The sequence below is a fragment of the Arvicanthis niloticus genome, chromosome 29 (assembly GCF_011762505.2).
Source record: "Arvicanthis niloticus isolate mArvNil1 chromosome 29, mArvNil1.pat.X, whole genome shotgun sequence".
In the NCBI taxonomy this organism is placed as follows: Eukaryota; Metazoa; Chordata; class Mammalia; order Rodentia; family Muridae; genus Arvicanthis; species Arvicanthis niloticus.
Window position 1 is genome coordinate 22,144,722 of NC_133437.1, and position 20,857 is coordinate 22,165,578.

Below are 20,857 nucleotides of genomic sequence, written 5' to 3' on the forward strand. Positions count from 1 at the left end.
CCACCCATTCCTTTTCGGTTTCCATTAGGACTGATTTGTGTGTGTGCGTGTGCGTGTGCGTGTGCGTGTGCGTGTGCGTGTGTGTTGGGAGCTGACTTTAAGCAGAAAACGGCTAGATCAACTTTGCAGCCATCTGGAACCATATACCCTGATGAAAGACTTGGTTGTCAAAAGCCTATAACAGCTGAAGCACACTCTGATAAATATATTGTTTATCCCACATAGCTTGTTTTGCTGTTTAGTGACCTCAGCTGTATGGTGCGCGTGGTAAAGTGTTTTCACCTGTGTTCTCCTGCTTGTGTATATAAATACCTCAGAATTCCCTTCAATAGGAGAGACGCAATAAGAGAGACTTGAGAAAATAGAGAAGAGACTTGATCACACCCTGTCTTGTCTCCATTCTTCGTGTCTCCTGCCCCTGCAGCCCCACTCTCTCTCTTGACCAGAGCACTTAGCACCAAAGTGTTGAGGCAGAGTAAAGGTTACCAACGTGTGTGTGTGTGTGTGTGTGTGTGTGTGTGTGTGTGTGTGTGTGTGTGAAATGTGTGTTTTGCTATGGTCCTATGTTTAATATTAAATTTACAGAGTAAAATAATGAGGCAAAAGATATTTATTGACACTGACCAGAACATAGACAAAGATTTCCAAAGAACAAGATGAGAACATTTCCAGGTTTATTTTCTCATAGAGAGCCACGGGTACTCTGAAATCAAGAAGTGTGCCTTTGTCCCTCTGTAGAAAAGCCCAGGCAGGCAGCCACCTTCACTAAGATCTACCCCCTGTGTCCTTAAGACCTGCAGGCTGAGTTCCTTGTAGTGATGGTAGGCCTTGACACTCAGGCCTGCCCACCAGGCTCAAGTGAGGGCTTTCTCTTGGGAGTTTCACTATTTACAGCTAAAATGTCACGCTGGAGGCTCTGGGCTGGGCTAAAAGACGGTGCTGAATAAACTCAGAACCCAGCAGCATTGGTTCAAGAAAGTGAGCCACAAAGCAGGGTGATTCAGGTCCCAAGTGTGTCCAGACTGTGTTCTGCAGTGCCCACCCAGTATAAACAGGTTCTTAGACAGGACACAAGGGCTGTAGAGTGACTATGACAGCACCCCAACACTGAAGGCCCCGATGTTCACACGTAAGAACCAAGCAAGGAAAGGTCTTTCCCATACCGTCCTCTGCCTTCTTTGGGATATCAAAGCTACTCTCAATGAGCAGCTGCTGTCATGGCGGAAGTTCAGTCCTGGGGAAGATCACTCTCCAAATCAAAATGGCTTCACCTTTGTCTTAAAATGCATTTCACACTCTAGATGAATGGGTACACAGTGTAATATGGAATTTCAAAGTGAAAACAACTTTTTCACATCCTTCACCTCACTCAAGTGAAGTTTCTCCCCTAGAAACTTGAAAGTGGGTGAGATCAGTTAAAGATGACACACACAGAGCTGTTTTTTTTTTTTAAATAATTTAATTATTAGACTCATGCCAAAAATTGAACATGCATGAAATATTAAATATTCTTCTTAAAGCACTTTAGGCACAGAAAATCACACACAGGAGGACTGGGGCTGAGGAAAGGTTCTCCCCAAAGTGCCAGTGGTTTTGTTTGTTTGCTCGGGAAAACAAATGGCCACACAATCAGAGGTAAACAATGTTTTCTTCAGCTCCGTCTCCAGCATCTCTCCCATGTCTGGCCACCATCGGGAGAGTTAGTCTTGCTTCTGTTACAAGTGTCTGTGGCTGAGGGCCGCACTGATTTGAGTCCTGGGGCTCTAGGGATTCCCTCTGGAAGGAATCTGCAACTGAAAGACATCATAGGTTACAGGAGACTCCACTTGGCACATGGCAGATGACACTTTTTACCTCAGAATTGGGAAATAGAACAAACTTGTGGTCAACCAGAGAGAAAATGCCCAAGCCCCGGAAGAGAGGAACACAACAGCTATAGAGTGAGGTCATCAGTATTCAATTGTGGGCACAAACACCCTAGGAGTGGAAACTTCCTTCACGGAACACTCTTAGGGGAGTGTCAAGTACATAAAGACTGATCACACTCACTGTTGCCAGAGAAAGGGACTCCCACTGATTTTCTTAAGTGGGTTCAGGCCTCGAAAATGCAGACAGCCTTGTGTGCATCACAGATTCTGTATGTATCTTCCTTTAGAATGCTCAAGTCAAGAACTGGTCTCAGGCTGCGTGGTAGCACACACCTTTAATTCCAGCACTCTGGAGGCGGAGACAAGTGGATCTCTGAGTTTGAGACCTGTCTGGTCTACAAAGAGAGTTCCAGGAGAGCCAGGGCTACACAGAGAAATCCTGTCTCCAGAAAACAAACAAACACACAAAACATGGTCTCAAGACTCCATTTTTCTTGGGGTTCACTAGTGTGGGTAAAGAAGGGGGCTGGAAAAGGGGGCTGAAGAATAAAGAAGACCATCGACCCACCCACTATGCATGTCTGCTAATGCCACACAAAGGACTTTGCAAGAGCAGCTAGGTTTCTGGGAAAATCTTGCCAACTGTAGCTGGGCTTGCAGCTTTTTTTTTTTCTGGTTGCCTAGCAACAGCAGGCACTGTCTCCCCTTTTCTGATAAAAGCTTCTACATTGTACTTTAAGCGGGGAGATAAAGGGGTGCTTTGATTTGAAGAAAGAAACATACTTGCTACAAATCAGTTTCATGGCATTTCTCCCAATATCCAACCTCCCTGAGGTAGCAAAATTACAGGTGAGCAACTCCTAGTTAAAGGCGAACAGATCTGCACGGGAGTGAAGTGAGGGCAGGTCATTCTGAGGTTCATCTATTTCTATTTCAATCACCAAAAAGAAACCATTATCACCTTTGCCACATTTTTTCCTAAGCTACCATTATTTCGACAGATGGGTACATCTCCATTCTAATGATAAAATGCTTCTAACTTTTCCCTCCAGACAGAAATTTTGGCTGCTAGGGAGTGCAGTATGGATGGCTTGGTAAAAATGAAGGGCAAAATGTCCCCACGGGGTCTCTATCTTTTTGCTACCCCTTAGGTCCTTTCTTTTTCCAATAAGAGGTGGGGCTGATTGGGGAGCAGCAACCTGGGCCTTAGGAAGTAGAGTCAGACCACATGACTCTGAAGCAAAGGAGGCCCCTGAGGGCAGGGTGCGGAGGCGAGGTTGCCTGCTTCAGCTTGCTCAAAGGCACAGGCCAAGGCTATTTTAACTTCTATTTTCTTTTTCCTCTTCCTCCTCCTCCTCTTCCTCCTTTTCCTCTTCCTCCTCCTTCTCTTCCTCCTCCTCTTCCTCCTCCTCCTCTTCCTCCTTTTCCTCTTCCTCCTCCTTCTCTTCCTCCTCCTCTTCCTCTTCCTCCTCCTCCTCCTCCTCTTTCTCTTCCTCTTCTTCTTCCTCCTCCTCCTCCTCTTCCTCCTCCTCCTCCTCCTCCTCCTCCTCCTCGTCCTCCTCCTCCTCCTCCTCCTCCTCCTCCTCCTCCTCCTTCTTCTTCTTCTTCTTCTTCTGACAGGGTCTTTCATACCTTGGGATAGCCAAGGAAGACCCTGAATTTCCAATTCTCCTGACTCTACTTTCTGGGTTGTGGAATAACAGATACAAGCAACCATGCTCAGGTCATATGGTGCCGTGTATCAACTCATGGTGTTCTAGATATATGCTAGACAGGCAGTCAACCAATTGAGCTACACCACCAACCCAGGAAGAAAATCTCTTACGCTGGGGCAATGTGACTTTAAGTCTTGTATCTCAGACCCAAGGAAAGCATTATCTAAAGGCTGCTGAAGATGGCTCTGAGCACAATCCACTGTGTCTGTCAGCATCTTCTTGCCACCAGCCCAAAAGCTGTGCCAAGTCCTTTACGCTCACCATCTCTTTGCAACCCAAAATGTAACCCACAGTTTGTAAGTTGGGAAACTAAGGCTCAGGTTAGTTCAACTTTTTGCCCAGCTTTACACAGCTGGAAATATCCCGACATCAGAGGACTGATGCTTGCTCCAGAAAGACACCTCCCTCCTCAGGTCTCAGGACCTCACTTCTCCGTGAGCTGGAAGTAACATACAAGATCTTACATGCCTAACATCTTCTCTCCACTCACCCTCCTAAAAGACAGAAAAAAAAAAAAAAAAAAAAAAGATGTACTAAACCCTGTTAAACCAGCAGGGCAATAATTACAGACCTAGCAACCTCCCCTACACAGTCAGACAAACGCAAAGATCCCAAGCAGTGATTTCAAATCAACCCAGGCAAGACTACAAATCAACTCAAAGCATTTCTCCATCCCATTTGAACACTCTAAGAGACAGGGTATATTGGTCTGTGGTCATGATGTTGTTCACACGATCTTAATTCCTCTCCCCAGCTGTTGGAACCGGTGATGTTGATAGAAAACAACTTCAAAGGAAAAAAAATCTCAATACTTTCATCTAGCAAATACTGGCAGATGGAGCAGGTCACCTGTGCTGCAGCAGCTCTGTCCCCTTGCCAGTGGACAGTGGGTCAGCTGGGACACACAAACCATTACACTGAGAATGGAAAAAAAATCACCCATGGAAAGAGGCAGTTAGGAGCTGATTGCTGAAATCTGACAGCTCCGGGAACACTCCTGTAATCCATGAAGCTCCTAGCCTCTGGGATGACGCAGAGTCCAAAATGTCCAGGGGTCTGGCATTCTGGGATGTCTTATTAATGGCTTCAGGAGCAAAGCAAAAAGCAAGCCAAAGAACCAAGTATGTATTGGAAAAAAAAAAACTCCAATCTTTAAATGATTGGCTGTAGTTCCAGAAGACAGAGATACGATAATGGTCATGGGGCAGGAAAGTATGTGTGCACACTTGCACAGGAGTGTGTATATGTACACACACTTGCACAAGAGTGTGTGTGTGTGCGCGCACACACTTGCACAGGAGAGTGTATGTGAACACACTTGCACAGGTGTGTGTACACACACTTGCACAGGAGAGTGTGTGTGCACACTTGCATAGGAGAGTGTGTGTGTGAACACACTTACACAGAAGTATGTGTGTGTGAACACACTTGCACAGGAGTGTGTATGTGTACACATACTTGCACAGGAATGTGTGTGAACACACTTGCACAGGTATGTGTACACACACTTGCACAGGAGAGTGTGTGTGTGCACACACTTGCATAGGAATGTGTGTGTGTGAACACACTTACACAGGAATATGTGTGTGTGAACACACTTGCACAGGAGTATGTATATGTACACACACTTGCACAAGAGTGTGTGTGTGTGCACGCACACTTGCACAGGAGAGTGTATGTGAACACACTTGCACAGGAGTGTGTGTGAACACACTTGCACAGGTGTGTGTACATACACTTGCACAGGAGAGTGTGTGTGTGTACACACTTGCATAGGAGAGTGTGTGTGTGAACACACTTACACAGGAGTATGTGTGTATGAACACACTTACACAGGAGTATGTATATGTACACACACTTGCACATGTATAGTGGGGAACAGGGCTTTAATCAGAATATTTGGAATGAGGATGAAAACATATGAGAGCACTATTTCTGCCAGGATGTTGAGCCCTAAAGTGACTGGTCATCCCAGCTGGATGCTGTGTGGCCCTGTGGCACCCAGGGGGATGCTGTGTGGCCCTGTGGCACCCAGGGGGATGCTGTGTGGCCCTGTGGCACCCAGGGGGATGCTGTGTGGCCCTGTGGCACCCAGGGGGATGCTGTGTGGCCCTGTGGCACCCAGGGGGATGCGGTGTGGCCCTGTGGCACCCAGAGGGAATGCAATTTCCTGCTCCCTGTTCTTTCTTCATTTCTATCTGAACTATGTAGGCAAGGTCAGTCAGTCTGACTTTGAACTAGAAGCCATTCTGCGATTTCTGATTCTATTACTCTTTTTCTGCCCCCAAGCGAACTCTAGCAGAGCAACTGCGTCCATATTTTTTTTTTTACCCCAAAGAATATGATCCTCACACCAAACCTAAAACTGAAAGTATATTTCTTCAAATGAAACCTCGCCAGTTCAGAAAGCAGAATTCTTGGGGAGTTAAAATGAAATTATCTAGTTTCACTGGTGATCAAAATGCCTGATAATTCATGAAAAGAAAAAATAAAACTTCCTTATTTTTAATAAACAAAGAAATATTAATGGGACCAGGAGCTAGTGAACTGAAAGGCAGACACGATTCTATTGAGATACAATTTCAAGGCTGCAACACTCTCCCTTTCGACAGACTAATTTGAACCTCACCACATCTCTGGAAACAGAACAGAGTACAGATTACTAAGCCTAAAATAGAGACAAATAATCCGAAACACATTTAAAAACCCAAAAGTCGGGCTGAACCAAGTGGAAAAGGAGAAGCTTAGTTCAGGGCCTTTTCTGCTTCAAGACTGGACTACCGGTTGCGCACTGAAACCTCAACTTCCAAAAGAAATCTGCATAGCCACATTGTGAGGGCCGCTGTGAGTCCAGGCTAGCTCCCTCCTGCAGCTGAAAATGGAAGAGAGTCTCTCAATCTGACTGGTACCATTTATTTTTCTGGTAGACGTTTAGTACAAAAGAACACGCTCCTCGCTAAGGGACATGCATGCACAACCTGAGCTGGTCCCCTCTGTGACAGCCTGCCTGTTGACACTGGCGTGTCTGTTCCCTAATACTGGAATTTCTAACAAACACTGAAGAGATTTGGCCTTCCAGTGTATCACCACAATTAGTATCATTTTGAGCCAACTTGATAATTAGCTCTTTTCGTGACCAGCTTACAAACGGTTTAGAGAACATCATCGTGTCATATCCACGACGAACAAAGTGACTCATAAACTGTGAAGTGATTCAATGCTACACCATGGGGTGAAATGTCGCCCTGAGCAAGTCATGAAGGATTGGGCTGAAATCATGAAATTCTCTTACGTTTCTGTTTGGGTTCAGCGACTTTACAAACAACATTCTAGAGGTAAGACAAAACAAAAGAATGCACGACGCAATCAAATCCATTACTTGAAGTTGCGTTTAAATTACTGTTTATAAGGGAGTCATCTTTTTTTCCACTTGTCTGCCTTCAGCCTTCTCAACAACACATGTCTGAACAGAGCCGACGCATTATCCTTAAAGGGCTGAGAAATTAACTGATACCATTCATAGCTACAGTCTACATTTGATCTCTGCTCTTGTGACCAGCAAATATAAAAGTCACTTGTCAACAAGACAAGGCTCGTCTCTAATTTGAAGACATTTAGTTAACATATTCTTTGCCTTTTTCTGAATTTTCTGTATATGAAAACATTTTATTTATTTACATATTTATTGTGTGTGTGTGTGTGTGTGTGTGTGTGTGTGTGTGTGTGTGTGTTTCAGATAGAGTCTCACTATGTAGTTCAGGCTGACCTTGAACTCATGATCCTTTTGCCTCTACCTCACCAATGCTAAGATTACTAGTATGTGCTGCCACATCCTTCAGGAGAAGCCACTTGACATCATGACCATTTTGAAATGAAAGTTTTATTTAACATTAAAAACACTATAACTTTCATCATAGGCATCAGTGCCAAGGTCTAAATGAACCCAGCAGCATAGCAAGGGCCAAGGGCCAAGGACCCAGACGCCCAGGGGTGCACTGAACGTGTTTAGTCTACTTTACCATCATTGATGACGCCCTGTTCAACCCGTCTTACCCCATACAACAGAACTCCGTGAGCCATGGTTCTGCTCTTGTTCATTTTAATCAAGCTTTCTGACTTGTGTGTCTTACTACTATTATGTCCCTCATGTATGTCCCCAAACTCAAAAGCCACACTTTCCTAGAATAACTTCTTCTCCAAGAGACGACTTTATCATTAATGTTCCAATTCTCCAGAATCATTTGTATTCCCATTTAGTCACTGATTCATGCTTATACTCTGAAACATTTAAAAAATCATTTCCTGATGGCATCGCTGGCGATCATTATTTTTTTTTCCTCAGGAGCATTAATGCACAACGTTTTCCCTCTAATGGAAAACATTTATTGTACAGAGCTTGAGGTATCTTCAGAGCAAAGGAAAACTGGTCTTTGTCCCTAATTTTGCTCAATTTGATTTTCCATAGTGAGCCACAAAACAGGATGTGGGCTTGTGGATGTGAAAAGCAATCTAGAGTTGACAGCTGAGACAAACAAAAATATTCTAAACTAGTGTTGTGACTCTCTTTTTCCCTAGTCCTTGTGTACCAATACTGCACTTAAAATAAGTAATGAGAGAGGAAGGAAGGGAGGGAGAAAGGGAAGGGGGGAAGGAAGGGAGGGAAGGAGGGAATATATGTGGTGTGAGCATATTGAAATGATAAAGAAAGTAAATTGTGTGACAATGGCTCTTAACATTGTGACTGAAAACTGGACGTTGGTATTTTTAATGTTCTTGAGATGGTCAACATCCGCAATGTAATCAATGCCAACTCAGGGAGTCTCTTCTCACAGTGTCCCAGACAGTATTTTGTTTCGTGAAACAAATGCAGGCCAGGGCACTAGAGAACTATAAATCCATTCTAGATTATGCAGAGAAAACAAATGAGCAAGATGCCAGAATAAACCCTGGGTGGGTGAGACGGTGGAAGTAGGTAAGTTCTTCTAAATCCAGAAGCTCAGATCTACAGTGCAGCAAGCCCAGACTCATTAGTGGCTGCTGAAAACTATGAAGAGAAAAGCTAGCAGGAAACTCCATAATGGTTAGTTAGGTTAGGCTGGCAGCTGGACCAGGGCTCAAGCCTGCATCAAACTCATGGAAGGAAGCAGACACTCTGCACTCCATGATGGGATGAGAAGGAAATGCACAGGGGATGCTCTATCCATAGGGATGCTTCCATATAGGACAGAGGCCTGCACTCCATCAAAAGGCTATACTCAGCCCAAGGAACTACAAACAGCTGCAGAATATGAAAAATGGTACCACCGGGATATAATCGGCAAGCTATGGAATGGAGTTTGTTTTTTTTTTAACCCAGAAAATTCAAACTGCCCTTTTCAACAAAGAAATTGAATATTAAAAGTGTACGTTAAAAGACAGAGGCGAATGAACTTTAGAGTTAAAATAGTCTTGAGGAATATGCCCATTAAAGGCAATATATAAAATTATTTGGACTTTATTTTCACAAAACAATCATCAAGGGTATTTATAAGATAATCATTGTTAGTCACATACCAACAGCTTGATTTTAAGTAACAATTGTTAATATTGGTTTTGGGTATAATAATGACATTACAGAGATGAAAAACTGGGTTCTTTCAGAAAACTTCAGTTAAAATAATGAAATACTTTTCCAATAAAATGGTAAGGAGCCTTGGATATGTTTAAGATAACTCAACTAGAACGAGAAGTGGGAATAGACCCAAGGGGACTGCGGGTTGGTAAGAGTTAAAGCTAGCTATGGGTAGAAGGAATTCATCAAACAGCCTTTGTGTATGTTTGAAGATTGCCATGACTACTCTTAAAAGTCAATAGCCTTATGCTAATATTATAAAAGGTCCTCTGTTCTGACAGTATAGCTTCTATATGTGTGATATAAGTGGGACAGTGTGGTGGTGCATTAGGAGTCTTCCCTGTATGCAAGCATGTTTATGTCAATTTTAGTGTAACAGGATAACAAGTCATTGGCAGATTCATATATGGGTTTCCATGTGCTTTAGAAAGATGTAAAAAATTGCCCATAAAATGCATGAGGTTGATTTGCATTTATATGTCCCTATAAAAACTGATACTGATTCCAAAATGGTCTTTGTTTTTGCCTAGAGAGCCAATAACATCTCTTAGGTGAATTCTAATCCAGAAAGTATCTCATTTGATATCTGTCAACCTTTAGCAATGAATTAGGTGAGGTTCTTCTGAAGTTTGGATTTCTAATTTTTGCCCTTTCTAGATTGAATTCATTTGAAACTAACATGCTTAAGACACAGGAAATAACGTAGTTCATCTAACCTGATAATATCAAAGTAAATTTCCAGTTATAGTAAGAACAGATGTCAATACAATATCAGATGAATGCATGCATTAGTGAATACCTGGTTCAAAACTTGGAACTACCTTGATCAGACTCACCAGGAAACCAGCCACTTGGAATTCCAATGATTTTATCAGAAATAAGATTAGCAAGAGATAGAGTAAGGGGGCAGGGCATGTGGGGGAGGAAGAAAGAGCAGGAGGGAAGTATGACACAGATATGCAAATGCCACAGTGAAGTTCATTACCTTGTATGCTTCCTGAAAAATAAACAGGAGAGACTATAAGCAAGTGTGTGTGTGTGTGTGTGTGTGTGTGTGTGTGTGTGTGTGTGTGTGTGTGTGTGTGTGTGTGTTGAGCTTGAGCTAGTGGACAGAGACATAAAGACAAACACAAAATAAAGCTGCTTCTGTTACCCAGAAATCACTGCTCAGCATAGGTCTTGATACATATAAGAGAAAGAGTGTGGTTCTAAAGACAGTTCAAAGAGACAGAGGTATTGAGATGAGGTTGGTTCTAAGAACAAAGAATTGTCATTGTAAAGAAAATAGAAGGGACTGGAGAGATGGCTCAGTGTTAGGAGCTCTGACTGCTATTCCCAGATGTCCTGATTTCAATTCCCAGCAACCACATGGTGGCTCACAACCATCTGTAATGGGATCTGATGCCCTCTTCCGGTGTGTCTCTGAATACAGCTGTGGTGTACTCATATTCATAAAATAAATAAATAATTCAAAAGCAAATAGGATAAATCAGGGAAAACAACTTAGAAATTAAAATGCAGTTAGTTTGGTCACCTTGGCAGAATCATAGTGTAAGAAAAGGGAAGGCAGAGCTATAGGTTGGAATCTGGCTTGGTGGCAGACACTTGCCAGTATGCACAGGGAAAGGTAGAATTTCTCTGCAGGCCTTCTGCCATTAAGTCACTAATATCATTTGACCTTTGATGACCATCGCAATACCTATCTAGAACCTCCATCCACTCATTGGTGAGCTTAGGTACCTGGAGTCACAACAGCCCTCAACCTCCTCCCATGACAACACATGGGATAACGTTAGCAGCAGAGCACACACCCATATATTTGCTCAAATTATAAATAGGCTATAAATCATTAGGAATCTGGGGCTGTCACTCTCTTCTGTCCATGAGAAAAAAAAGCCAGAAAACCAAAAATGGAGAAAATGGTTACTACAAAGAACAACTTGAACATTCTTTAACTTATAATGACATATATCAACCTTCAGTAGTTTACAAATGTCAGTAGGATCTCTGTTTTCCTAATGTACTATTTAGGCTGCTTCTCGAAACCAAGCAAAACAGATGCACAAGACAAAGTTCTTTAATTAAAAATGTCTCAGGTTTCTTACAAAACCAAACTTTACTATTTTTCATTTACTATTTTTTCCAGCTAAAATAAGCTGGAAAAGATTCAACTTTCTGTTTAGTTTTTTAAAGGGATTTCAAGATGGTATATGAATGTAAATATCCAGACTTGTAGAAAACCATTAAAGAATACAACCAACATAAAATATTGACTTCTTATCCACGCCAGACACAGTTCTACATACTTTGAACATGTCTCTCAACTGCCATAATCCAAAATGGCAGCTACCATGTGAACTACTACTGAAAAAGCCTAAAGTAAAGGCAGAGATCAATCTAAGGCCCATGGAAAGCTGAAGAAAACTTCCAAAACCCATGACTAGCAAGCATCTTTAAAGAAATATTGAGCCGGGCGGTGGTGGCGCACGCCTTTAATGCCAGCACTTGGGAGGCAGAGGCAGGCGGATTTCTGAGTTCGAGGCCAGCCTAGTCTGCAAAGTGAGTGCCAGGACAGCCAGAGCTATACAGAGAAAAAAAAGAAAAAAAGAAAAAAAGAAATATTGAAGAGGCACTCCAAACACAAAACTAGAGTCTATTAAATAGTGGTAAGAAAATTGAGGGATATTTCTCAGAAATCAAAATAATGATAGCTGAGTTAAAAAAAACTTAATGGGGGCCAAGGAGGCTTTAAAAGCTTGCAGGCCAGCTAGCCTGGTGTGTACAGGGATTAGGACAAGAAAGATCCTGTGTCAAACCAGATAGAAGATGAGGCCCAACACCTGAGTTATCCTCTGACCTCTGCATGTGGGCCATGTGGATGCATACATGTGTGCGCACACACACACACACACACATCATATGCACACATGCAAAAATGTTTTTAAAAGTCAATAGGATGGGATAATAGCAGAGTTAAGATTTAAAGAAATATAAAAAATGGAAAAGGGAGAAAAAAGAATAAAAAGGAGAATTGGAGGAATCCAACTTCCACAGAAAAGCACTTCCAGTGATGTAAATAAAGAGAAGCAGTATTTAAAAAGAAGAAGAAGAAAAAAGGAGAAGCAGGAGGAAGAGGAGGAGGAGGAGGAGGAAGATAAAAAAAAAAGACCATTTCCCAGAACAGAAGGAAACATGTCTCTGGGTGAAAAGGGCCCAATGAATAACTCATAAAAATTATTTAGCAGACGATCTTACAGACAGCTATCATAAAATTTATACAAGTGAGGATAAGATGGTTCTAAAAGCCTCTATTGCTGAGTGGGCCACAAAAAAGAAGAAGAAGAAGAAGAAGAAGAAGAAGAAGAAGAAGAAGAAGAAGAAGAAGAAGAAGAAGAAGAAGAAGAAGAAGAAGAAGAAGAAGAAGAAGAAGAAGAAGAAGAGGAAGAAAGAGGAAGAGGAAGAGGAAGAGGAAGAGGAAGAGGAGGAGGAGGAGGAGGAGGAGGAGGAGGAAGAGGAGGAGGAAGAGGAGGAGGAGGAAGAAGAAGATGATGATGAAGATGATGATGATGATCAGGAGCCAGGAGGTCAAACTTCACCAGAGGATGTGAAAAAACAAATCCTCCCAAACCCAACAAGTGGTGATCCTGGGTGAACTGTTAAAAACTAAATGTCACATGGCAAAAATAAATGGGATAAAATATTTCAATTTATTAGAAAATTTATTTTCACTACATCTTTTCTTAGGAAATACATCGCTCCTGCAAGCAGCTCCTCCACCAATGTGTGTATGTACATAATACACACACACAAACACACAAAAACATACACACAAACACACAAATACACAACATACTCACATGTACACAAAATCACATCTACACAACATGCACACACACACACACACACAAGCCTGTATATGTTCCTATGAAGGCATATATCAGAGAGAAGGAAGCTGGGTGCTGCGCTCACATGTTTCCACACAGGAGCATAGCTATGAAAGGCTGAGCACAGGGCGAGAGAGAACACAAGTCCATCCTGGAGCGGAAGGACATAGGAGCCATCGCCCAAAATTTAAGACAGGCAGAGTGAAAGAAAAGAAAGAAGGGAAGGAAGGAGGGAGGAAGAGAATGGTTTCTTTCTGATCTTAAAAGGGTCCAGACATAACTGTAAAAAGATTTTCTTTGAATGCCACTTCTCTGAGAACAAAAATGCAGTGAGGCAATTTGAAAGGAATTTCTAAAGAGCGGATCTTTTGAAATTCCAGACTGTAGGAGTTAAAAAGCAACAAGAGCATAAACACAGAAGTCACAGGAGGTGGAACGTGAAAAGCTACTGACCATGCAAGGATACTGTCTCTCAGTGGTGATCAGACAGAATGGATGGAAAGAACAGCTCACCATTATGATAAGTGTCTACAGAACCACAGCATCCTAAGGATGCTAAGCCTTGAGGAGGACCAGAAGCCCTGGGAGTCACAGGCAGCAATAGCAATAGTATACTATACAACTGTAGAAAAGAAAACAAAACAAAAAACAGTCCAGCAAAGCTAAGGACCGCTTCCCACCTCTGAGTGTTACATTTCTAAGTAAACTCTCATTCATGTGCGCAAGGACTGAAAGTTACTGATCATAATTTGTAATGGAAAAGCATGGGAAACATGCTACTTCCTCATTCGTAAGGGAAGGAATACACTGTCCCCCTTCATAAGTTGGAATAGCATGCATCACATACATGAAGCAGAAAAGCAAGCTATAGAAAGACATGTACATAACAGTCACACAAACAGATCCTAAACACTGTAAGGAATCCTAACTATGGGAACCCATACTGAAATGTTTACTTATAAAAATAAAACAAAAAATATCATTGACATATGAGATATGGATGCATCTCCGTGCCTAGGGAAGAGAGTGAAGACACCGTGTAGTGATGATAGTCACCACACCTAAGGTGTTGGTCAGCTCTGAAGAAGAAATTGAGAGTCACAGGAGGGCAACTGCTTTCTCTGTAAGTCAGCATTGCCTGGGAAGAAAACACAGTGACCTGAAGCTAATGTGGCCAAACGGTGCCAAGCGCTCACTGTGCGGCCAGCCGTTCAGTCCTCTACATTTGCAACTCCCATGACTAAACCTTCTATACTAATGAATGCACCAAACACAGGAAGGAGCTGCTGTTGCAATGTACTCTTTACCTCAATGGCTTATTTTTAATAACCGGAAAAATGCACACATGATATTTGTGAAACTACTGGAAATTTAATCATACAGCTGTCATATGTTGGTATGAAATTCCTGTCAATTTTTCCCCTAGGTGTGGTGATGATGGTGTCAAAAACATCTGCATCAGAGATTCCTTTAGGGGAAGATCGTGTGGTGAATATCCAAAATATAAAGCCCTGTGGTGCTGTATTTTAATTGTTCAAGCTATATGAAGCAATTCTGGTATTGAGAATAGATTTTATAAACTGGTGATTCTATTTGACTCTCCGAAGTTACTCTGAGGTATGCACGTGTGTCTTCATGAGACTACCTATGTTAACTTTATTTAATCCGCATTTAAAGCGTTTGTTATAAATTGAATATAATTCTATGTTATATTTCATTTGCAATAATCATATGTGCAAATAATCATTATTAGGTGAATAAAATAAAACGTATTTTTTTAAGGAGTGCCTTATCTAGTAGAGATATTATTAAAATGTTCAGGGCTTAATATACACGTATGCAAATGTTTACAATTTACCTTACATACAGAATTGAGGGAGGTGGGAGTCTGAATGAACTATAACTACACATAACTTTGTGGTGGTATATGAAGAATTATTACACTCCTCTGTTAATCTTGTGTCTGTTTGAAACTGTTCACGACATATCCAGGTAGACAAGGGGTGCGTTCATCCTAAATCCAGCAGAACAATCAGATCCTGGCATGACTGGGAAGAGGGAAGCATAACTTAAGAAATGCTGGATGAAGCATCACACAGCTATAGGCGGTATCATCATGGCACCGGATCTTTCTATGGCTCCAGGGAGTTCCTAAACACAACAACAACAGAGCAGGCATTCTGGCAACTGCCAGCAGCTTGACGCTACCCACGCTGAAAGAGTTATGCTTCTCATTTTGCCGAGAGAAGAAGAATCATTTCTGTGCCCGCTGAATAAGGCAGGAAGTCAACCCAGGAATTTTAATGCTGTATTTACTGCTTACTGCTTCAGTAGAGGGGAAAGCAGCTGCTGAACTATCCTGCATACCAGACCCAATTGGTATTTCCCTTTAATCCAGAAGAAGGCAAGCCATTTAGTCAAACACACCCAAGCTAATTAGTTCTACCTGCTTCTTTGTAATTATGCCATTACCAGATTTTTAAAAATGAAATCCAATTCTTTGTTTTCACTGCCCATGAATGAGGGTTTTCCCCCATCTTGATTAACTACGAAATGATGGATGTTGAAGAATTTGCAGGCTCATTCTTTTTGGAAAAATTGGCATTTTGTGTGTGTGTGTGTGTGTGTGTGTGTGTGTGTGTGTGTGTGTGTGTGCAATATATTATATTTTTGTTTTGTAGTTTTTAATGAGAAACATTAACTTGGTAATTCTCATTTGTTTAAAATGACATTTGCTGAGAAGCCAAATCCTGAAGTGTCATTTCTAATTACAGCCTTGCCTTCGTGTCCCTCAAAAAGATTATAACTTAAAAAGCACGGTGTAATATACAGCAAGTGTGTGTGGTTTGAGCAAGATCTCACACCTTGGTTCTCTCCAAGCTTGTTATCATTGCAAAGACCACTGTGCTTTCAAACATTAAAATGAAAATACTTTAGGAGTTACATAATTACAAACTAGGAAGTTTATAGGAAAATGGGAAGCATTAAGATTTTTTTTTTAAATTATTGAAACAGCAATCAAAAGCAAGCCAGGTGTTATGGAACACACCTGTAATTCCAACACTTTGGGGATAGAAGCAGAGCTTCTGTTAAAGAATAAACTACACAGTGAGGAGGAAGGGAGGGAGGAAAGGAGGAGGAGGAGGAATGAGGAGGAGAAGGGGGAGAATCGGGGAGGGAGAGGGGAAGAGGGACAGAGAGAGAGAGAGAATGACTATCTCTTTGGAAACATCTCTCTCAAGAGAATTGACTCAAGGTTGTCTTGTAAATAAGCACGGATGAAGTGGAGCCGTGAACCTGTTGGTATTTGTATTTCCTGACCTGTGACCCAAGACCAGAGCTGAAGGAAAGCCAGCTAACAGCCTTTGCTTATCCAGGTGACGAAAGATCCAAGGTTGTATAGTAACTTCCTCTTTTGACACAGATCTGTTTCTTTGACAAATAATTCTGCTCAAGAAACAACACCCATGGGCTGGAGAGATGGCTCAGCCGTTAAAGGCTAGGCTCACAACCAAAAATATAAGAAACACCACCCAACTGGTCAGACGATTTTAAGACACAAGAGCAGAAGCCGTGTTTGGTAGCCTCAGGTACTCCCTTAATGCCTGGCAATCCCGGCTGCTATGCTGCGGGCCTTCAAGCTTGTGGCCATGGAGTTGCCTGTCCCCTTGTAGAATAACAAGGTAGAAATACAGCTAAGTTCAATAGGTGGGCCATCCTGCTCAGTGGCTAATGAACACTACTCTCAACACACAGCATCAAAAACTCTCCAGAACAGAGGAGTTCCCAGATGTGGCGACCAAGACAGGTTTGGGGGAAGATGAAGACATCTGAACGGAACCTCAAATGCTCACCAAGATGTCAACAGCCTTTCATGGAAGGTCATTCCAGTGAAGTGTGTAGCCATTGTGATGGGAAACGCTAGATATCATGAGCAAAGGGGTCCTGTTTGTGTGAAATGCAGGGGACTAGAGAGGAAGAGAACGGAAAACTCGGGATCCACAATAGGAGATAAGGGAAGTTTTACCTTCAGAAGGTTTTATAAAGCTTGGTGACTCCTAGTGGTCAATTCTCCTTTATGGTTCCACATCAACCTGCATTGCTGGCTTCCCTTCCCATCCCACCCTGACACAAGAGGCTCACTCAAGAACAGGGTGAGAAGGGGACTGTGTTCCCCCATTCTTTACCTGACCTTAAGGAACCTGCATTAGTCAGACAAATCCCTGCCTCACTTCATAAACAAAGCAATTGTTTGTGATCAGAGGTTCTTTCAGAATGAAGACTAATTTGAGCATCTCATTCATCTTTCTATAAACACTGAGTCCCTACTGTGTGCCCTTCACTGGTCTGGGCAACACTGAGTCCCTACTGTGTGCCCTTCACTGGTCTGGGCAACACTGAGTCCCTACTGTGTGCCCTTAGTGAGCTGGGAATTAGGAACCAAGGTGAAATAGATCTGTGCTTCGTACCCAGCAGACTTAACAGTGACCCATTTACTTTCAAAACCTCCCCCATGTTTTCTTTATGTTAAATGGGCACCTTCCCCCATAGTAATTCTACTCTTGGGCACTTTACTCTGTAAAACAAAGAAACCTGTCACAGGCCCATGCATCAGCGTGGATACAGCTCAAAAATAACGTGACGGGCAAAAACAAACCAGGCACACAAAAGGCTTTGGGCTGACTGATTCCATTAAATTCTAGAAAAGCAAAATTAGCCTGCGGTGACAGGAAGCATAGGTGTAGTCTCTACTGGTCTGAGGCTTGACTGAAAAAGCACCTAAGTGGACTCTCCAGGTTGACAGAAATGTTTTGTACCTCGCTGCTCTTTCTATAAAACGGGATAGTCAAGTTAACAGCTAAGAATTTTACTAAATGTAATTTATACCTTGCCATATTGATCTGCTACATAAAGCACCACACTGTCTGGAAAGGAATACAGAAGGAACTTTGTGAAAAGGAACCAAAGTTTCTGTTTGCGTCCACAGAGCCATGTGTGAGGGACTCCTGACCCTAGCCAAGGATGTCTGGAGAGGCCCTTGGAAGAAAATGGCCCAGAGCAACCCTGAAGGAGGAGGAGGGGAGAAATGACAAGGTCAAAGTATAAGGTAGTGGGGATATTGATGACAGAGAAAATTGATGAGCCATGGGTACCAGCCTGCTGCAGAAAGAAACCAAAAACACCTCGACTGGACAGCTCCTTTACCATCTTTATCATCAGATAAAAAAGACTGAAATTCTGTGAGGCCAGGTGACTAGAAGCTGGATCTTGTCTCCAGGGCACACATAACCGCCTGTGCTTCAAGCACAAACCTCAAGGTGACCAACTTCTACATACAGAAGGCCTCTAGGAGCCAGTAAGTCTGACACAGGCAAATCCTAAGAGGACAGAACACTAACTAGCCCTTGATCACATCCTCAGTGTGGGCTAGGGTTGTGCTTGTGTATGGGGCTGTTGTAAATAAAACCCTGTCTGAAGTTCATTGTGCCTGGTTTGGGTTGCAAAACATAACCCCTGTAGCAAATTATGCTGAGATATGTCATTTGGATTTCAAGTGTTCCCAGGGTGGGTGGGGAAACTGTATTTGAAGGGTGTGCCACATGCAAGGAGTTGATTTCAACATTCAATGACATCAGTATTTCCAAAAGATGTCTTAAAAAAAAAAAAAAAAAAAAAAAAACACCCAACTGTCCTGAAAGATGCCAGGCTGTGGAGGAAGATGGGATGGTTAGTTAGACTTGGGAAGTGGCACTTTGGGACAGTCACAGAGCATGTGAATAAATACAACAGGAGTGTACAAAACCCACCATCCCCTCAACAGCATTTCCCAATATTGCCATGGGAACGTAAAAAGAAAATCACATAATACCTAAGACCAGCCAAGCAGTCAAGTTGTGGAACGTTAGCAAAGATGTAATGTCATCATCCCAAATGGGGCATAAGAGGCACTTCCCATCACCAGAGAGCACCGTGGAAGCAGGCCAATGGCTCAAGTAACCAGATGCATCTCCTAAAATCTCAGACCTCTCTCGCCACAGAAATAACATCACCAGTGATGTTTACTGAATCCTAAGAATTTTACATGTATTGCCTTATGTAATCCTTATGCCACCCACAAAGGAGATATTATCAGGAGTGTGAGAAATCTGAGATACACCAAATAATTTTAAACACCCGTTGAAAATTTCATAGATAAGTGACTACGCTGAAATCTGAACCCAGGACTAAGTCCCAGACCCTCCACCTTAGTCACCATGACAGCACATCCTCTCTACTGCCCAACACAAATCAAGTTCTTTCTCCCACACATTCACTTGTTCATCCACTCATGTGTCCTTCCTTGTGAATCAGCAAGACACCAATACCTGCACGCAAGCATCACTACACTGTAAAGGGCGGTCAATTTATTCTTGCTCAAACTTGATTGCAGGCATTGGCAGCATCTGTCATTTTCTTACCAATCTCTGGATGGTGGAGAAAAATCACCTTACCTGCTCTCCTTCTGGGGACATGTCAGGTCTGTTTAAGTTTGTCAACATTCTGGTCCAAGATGGTTTCTACCTGACCAGGTTGGTCTGGTCTGGTCTGGTCTGGTCTGGTCTGGTCTGGTCTGGTTTAGATCTAGGCTAGTGCTGATGCAGCCATTTAGCCAAACCCTCTGTAAAACACTTCTGGAATTTTTCTGAACCATATACATCATCAAGTTAAACAATGATCTCATAATCTTGAAAATAACCATCCCAGAAGTAGTCTGTCTGTCTGATGAAACAGATGCTTTATGGTGGGCATGCTTTGATTTATAATTTTAAAAAAGTGAATTTAATCCTGGCCCCATCCTGTCAGTAAGATAATGAGATAGTTACTGGGTCTTTTAAGTTGTAGGAAGAGATTGACTCTGGCATATCTATTTATCCTATATCCTTATCCAAGTATCTGCATCCATCATCTGACACATACCAAGACGAAATATTTTAATTAACTGGCAGAAACATTTAAAAAAGATAATCCTTCTATATTATACCAAGAATCATAGAAACTACCGCAATGCAATAACTTCTGCAACTTGGCTACTTAAAAATGTGTTATGTGTTTGATCGTTATTATTATAGTGTATTATTATATAGTACGTTTGATGCCAGGAGGGGAGGTGCCTGCCACAGCATGAATGTGTGGAGGTCAGAGGACATTTGTAGAATTTTTTTTTTCTCTCCTCTCACCTTTCTGAGTGTTCCTTGGATGGAGCAAAACAAACACTTTTACCTACTGAGCCATCTTGTCCACCAGAAACTGGCTACTTTTATAATGTCACCTTTCCCAGCAGTGTTTGCTCTCAGCTCAGACAATGGAAACTTCAGGTATTTCCTTCTTGTTCATGAAGGTAACTGACTCAAAGCCAGCTCAGAACAGAGCAACTCACAAAAGTCAGCCTGCATTTTCATGGCGCCCTACCTCGGGTGGAGCATCATCTAAGTTTAAAAACAAAAGCAGGCTGTGGAGATGGCTCAGTAATTAACAGTGTTCGAAGCTCTTTCAGAACTCTGCAGTTTAGCACCTAGCATCTACACTTGGTGATTCCCTGGGCAACACACACACACACAGACACATAGACACACGCACACACACACACACAGACACAGACAGACAGTCTTAGTTAAGGTTTTCATTGTTTGGATGAAACACCATGACTATAAGCAAGTTGGGGAGGAAAGAATTTATATTGCTTATACTTCAATTTTATAGTCCACCATTAAAGGAAAACAGGACAAAAACTCAAACATG

At 42.2% G+C, this 20,857-nt stretch overlaps 1 protein-coding gene across 4 annotated transcripts in view; it reads right to left on the minus strand.

Moving 5' to 3' along the window:
- Positions 1 to 592: 592 nt before the first annotated feature.
- The window catches only part of Arhgef28 (Rho guanine nucleotide exchange factor 28), a 282,901-nt gene continuing 262,636 nt past the window's right edge, over positions 593 to 20,857 (minus strand). For all 4 annotated transcript variants that reach the window (XM_076927245.1, XM_076927246.1, XM_076927247.1 and 1 more), the window contains one exon: positions 593 to 1,793. In XM_076927245.1, coding sequence (XP_076783360.1) covers positions 1,630 to 1,793 — 164 coding nt within the window. In that variant the 3' untranslated portion in view covers positions 593 to 1,629. The remainder of the gene's footprint in view (positions 1,794 to 20,857) is intronic.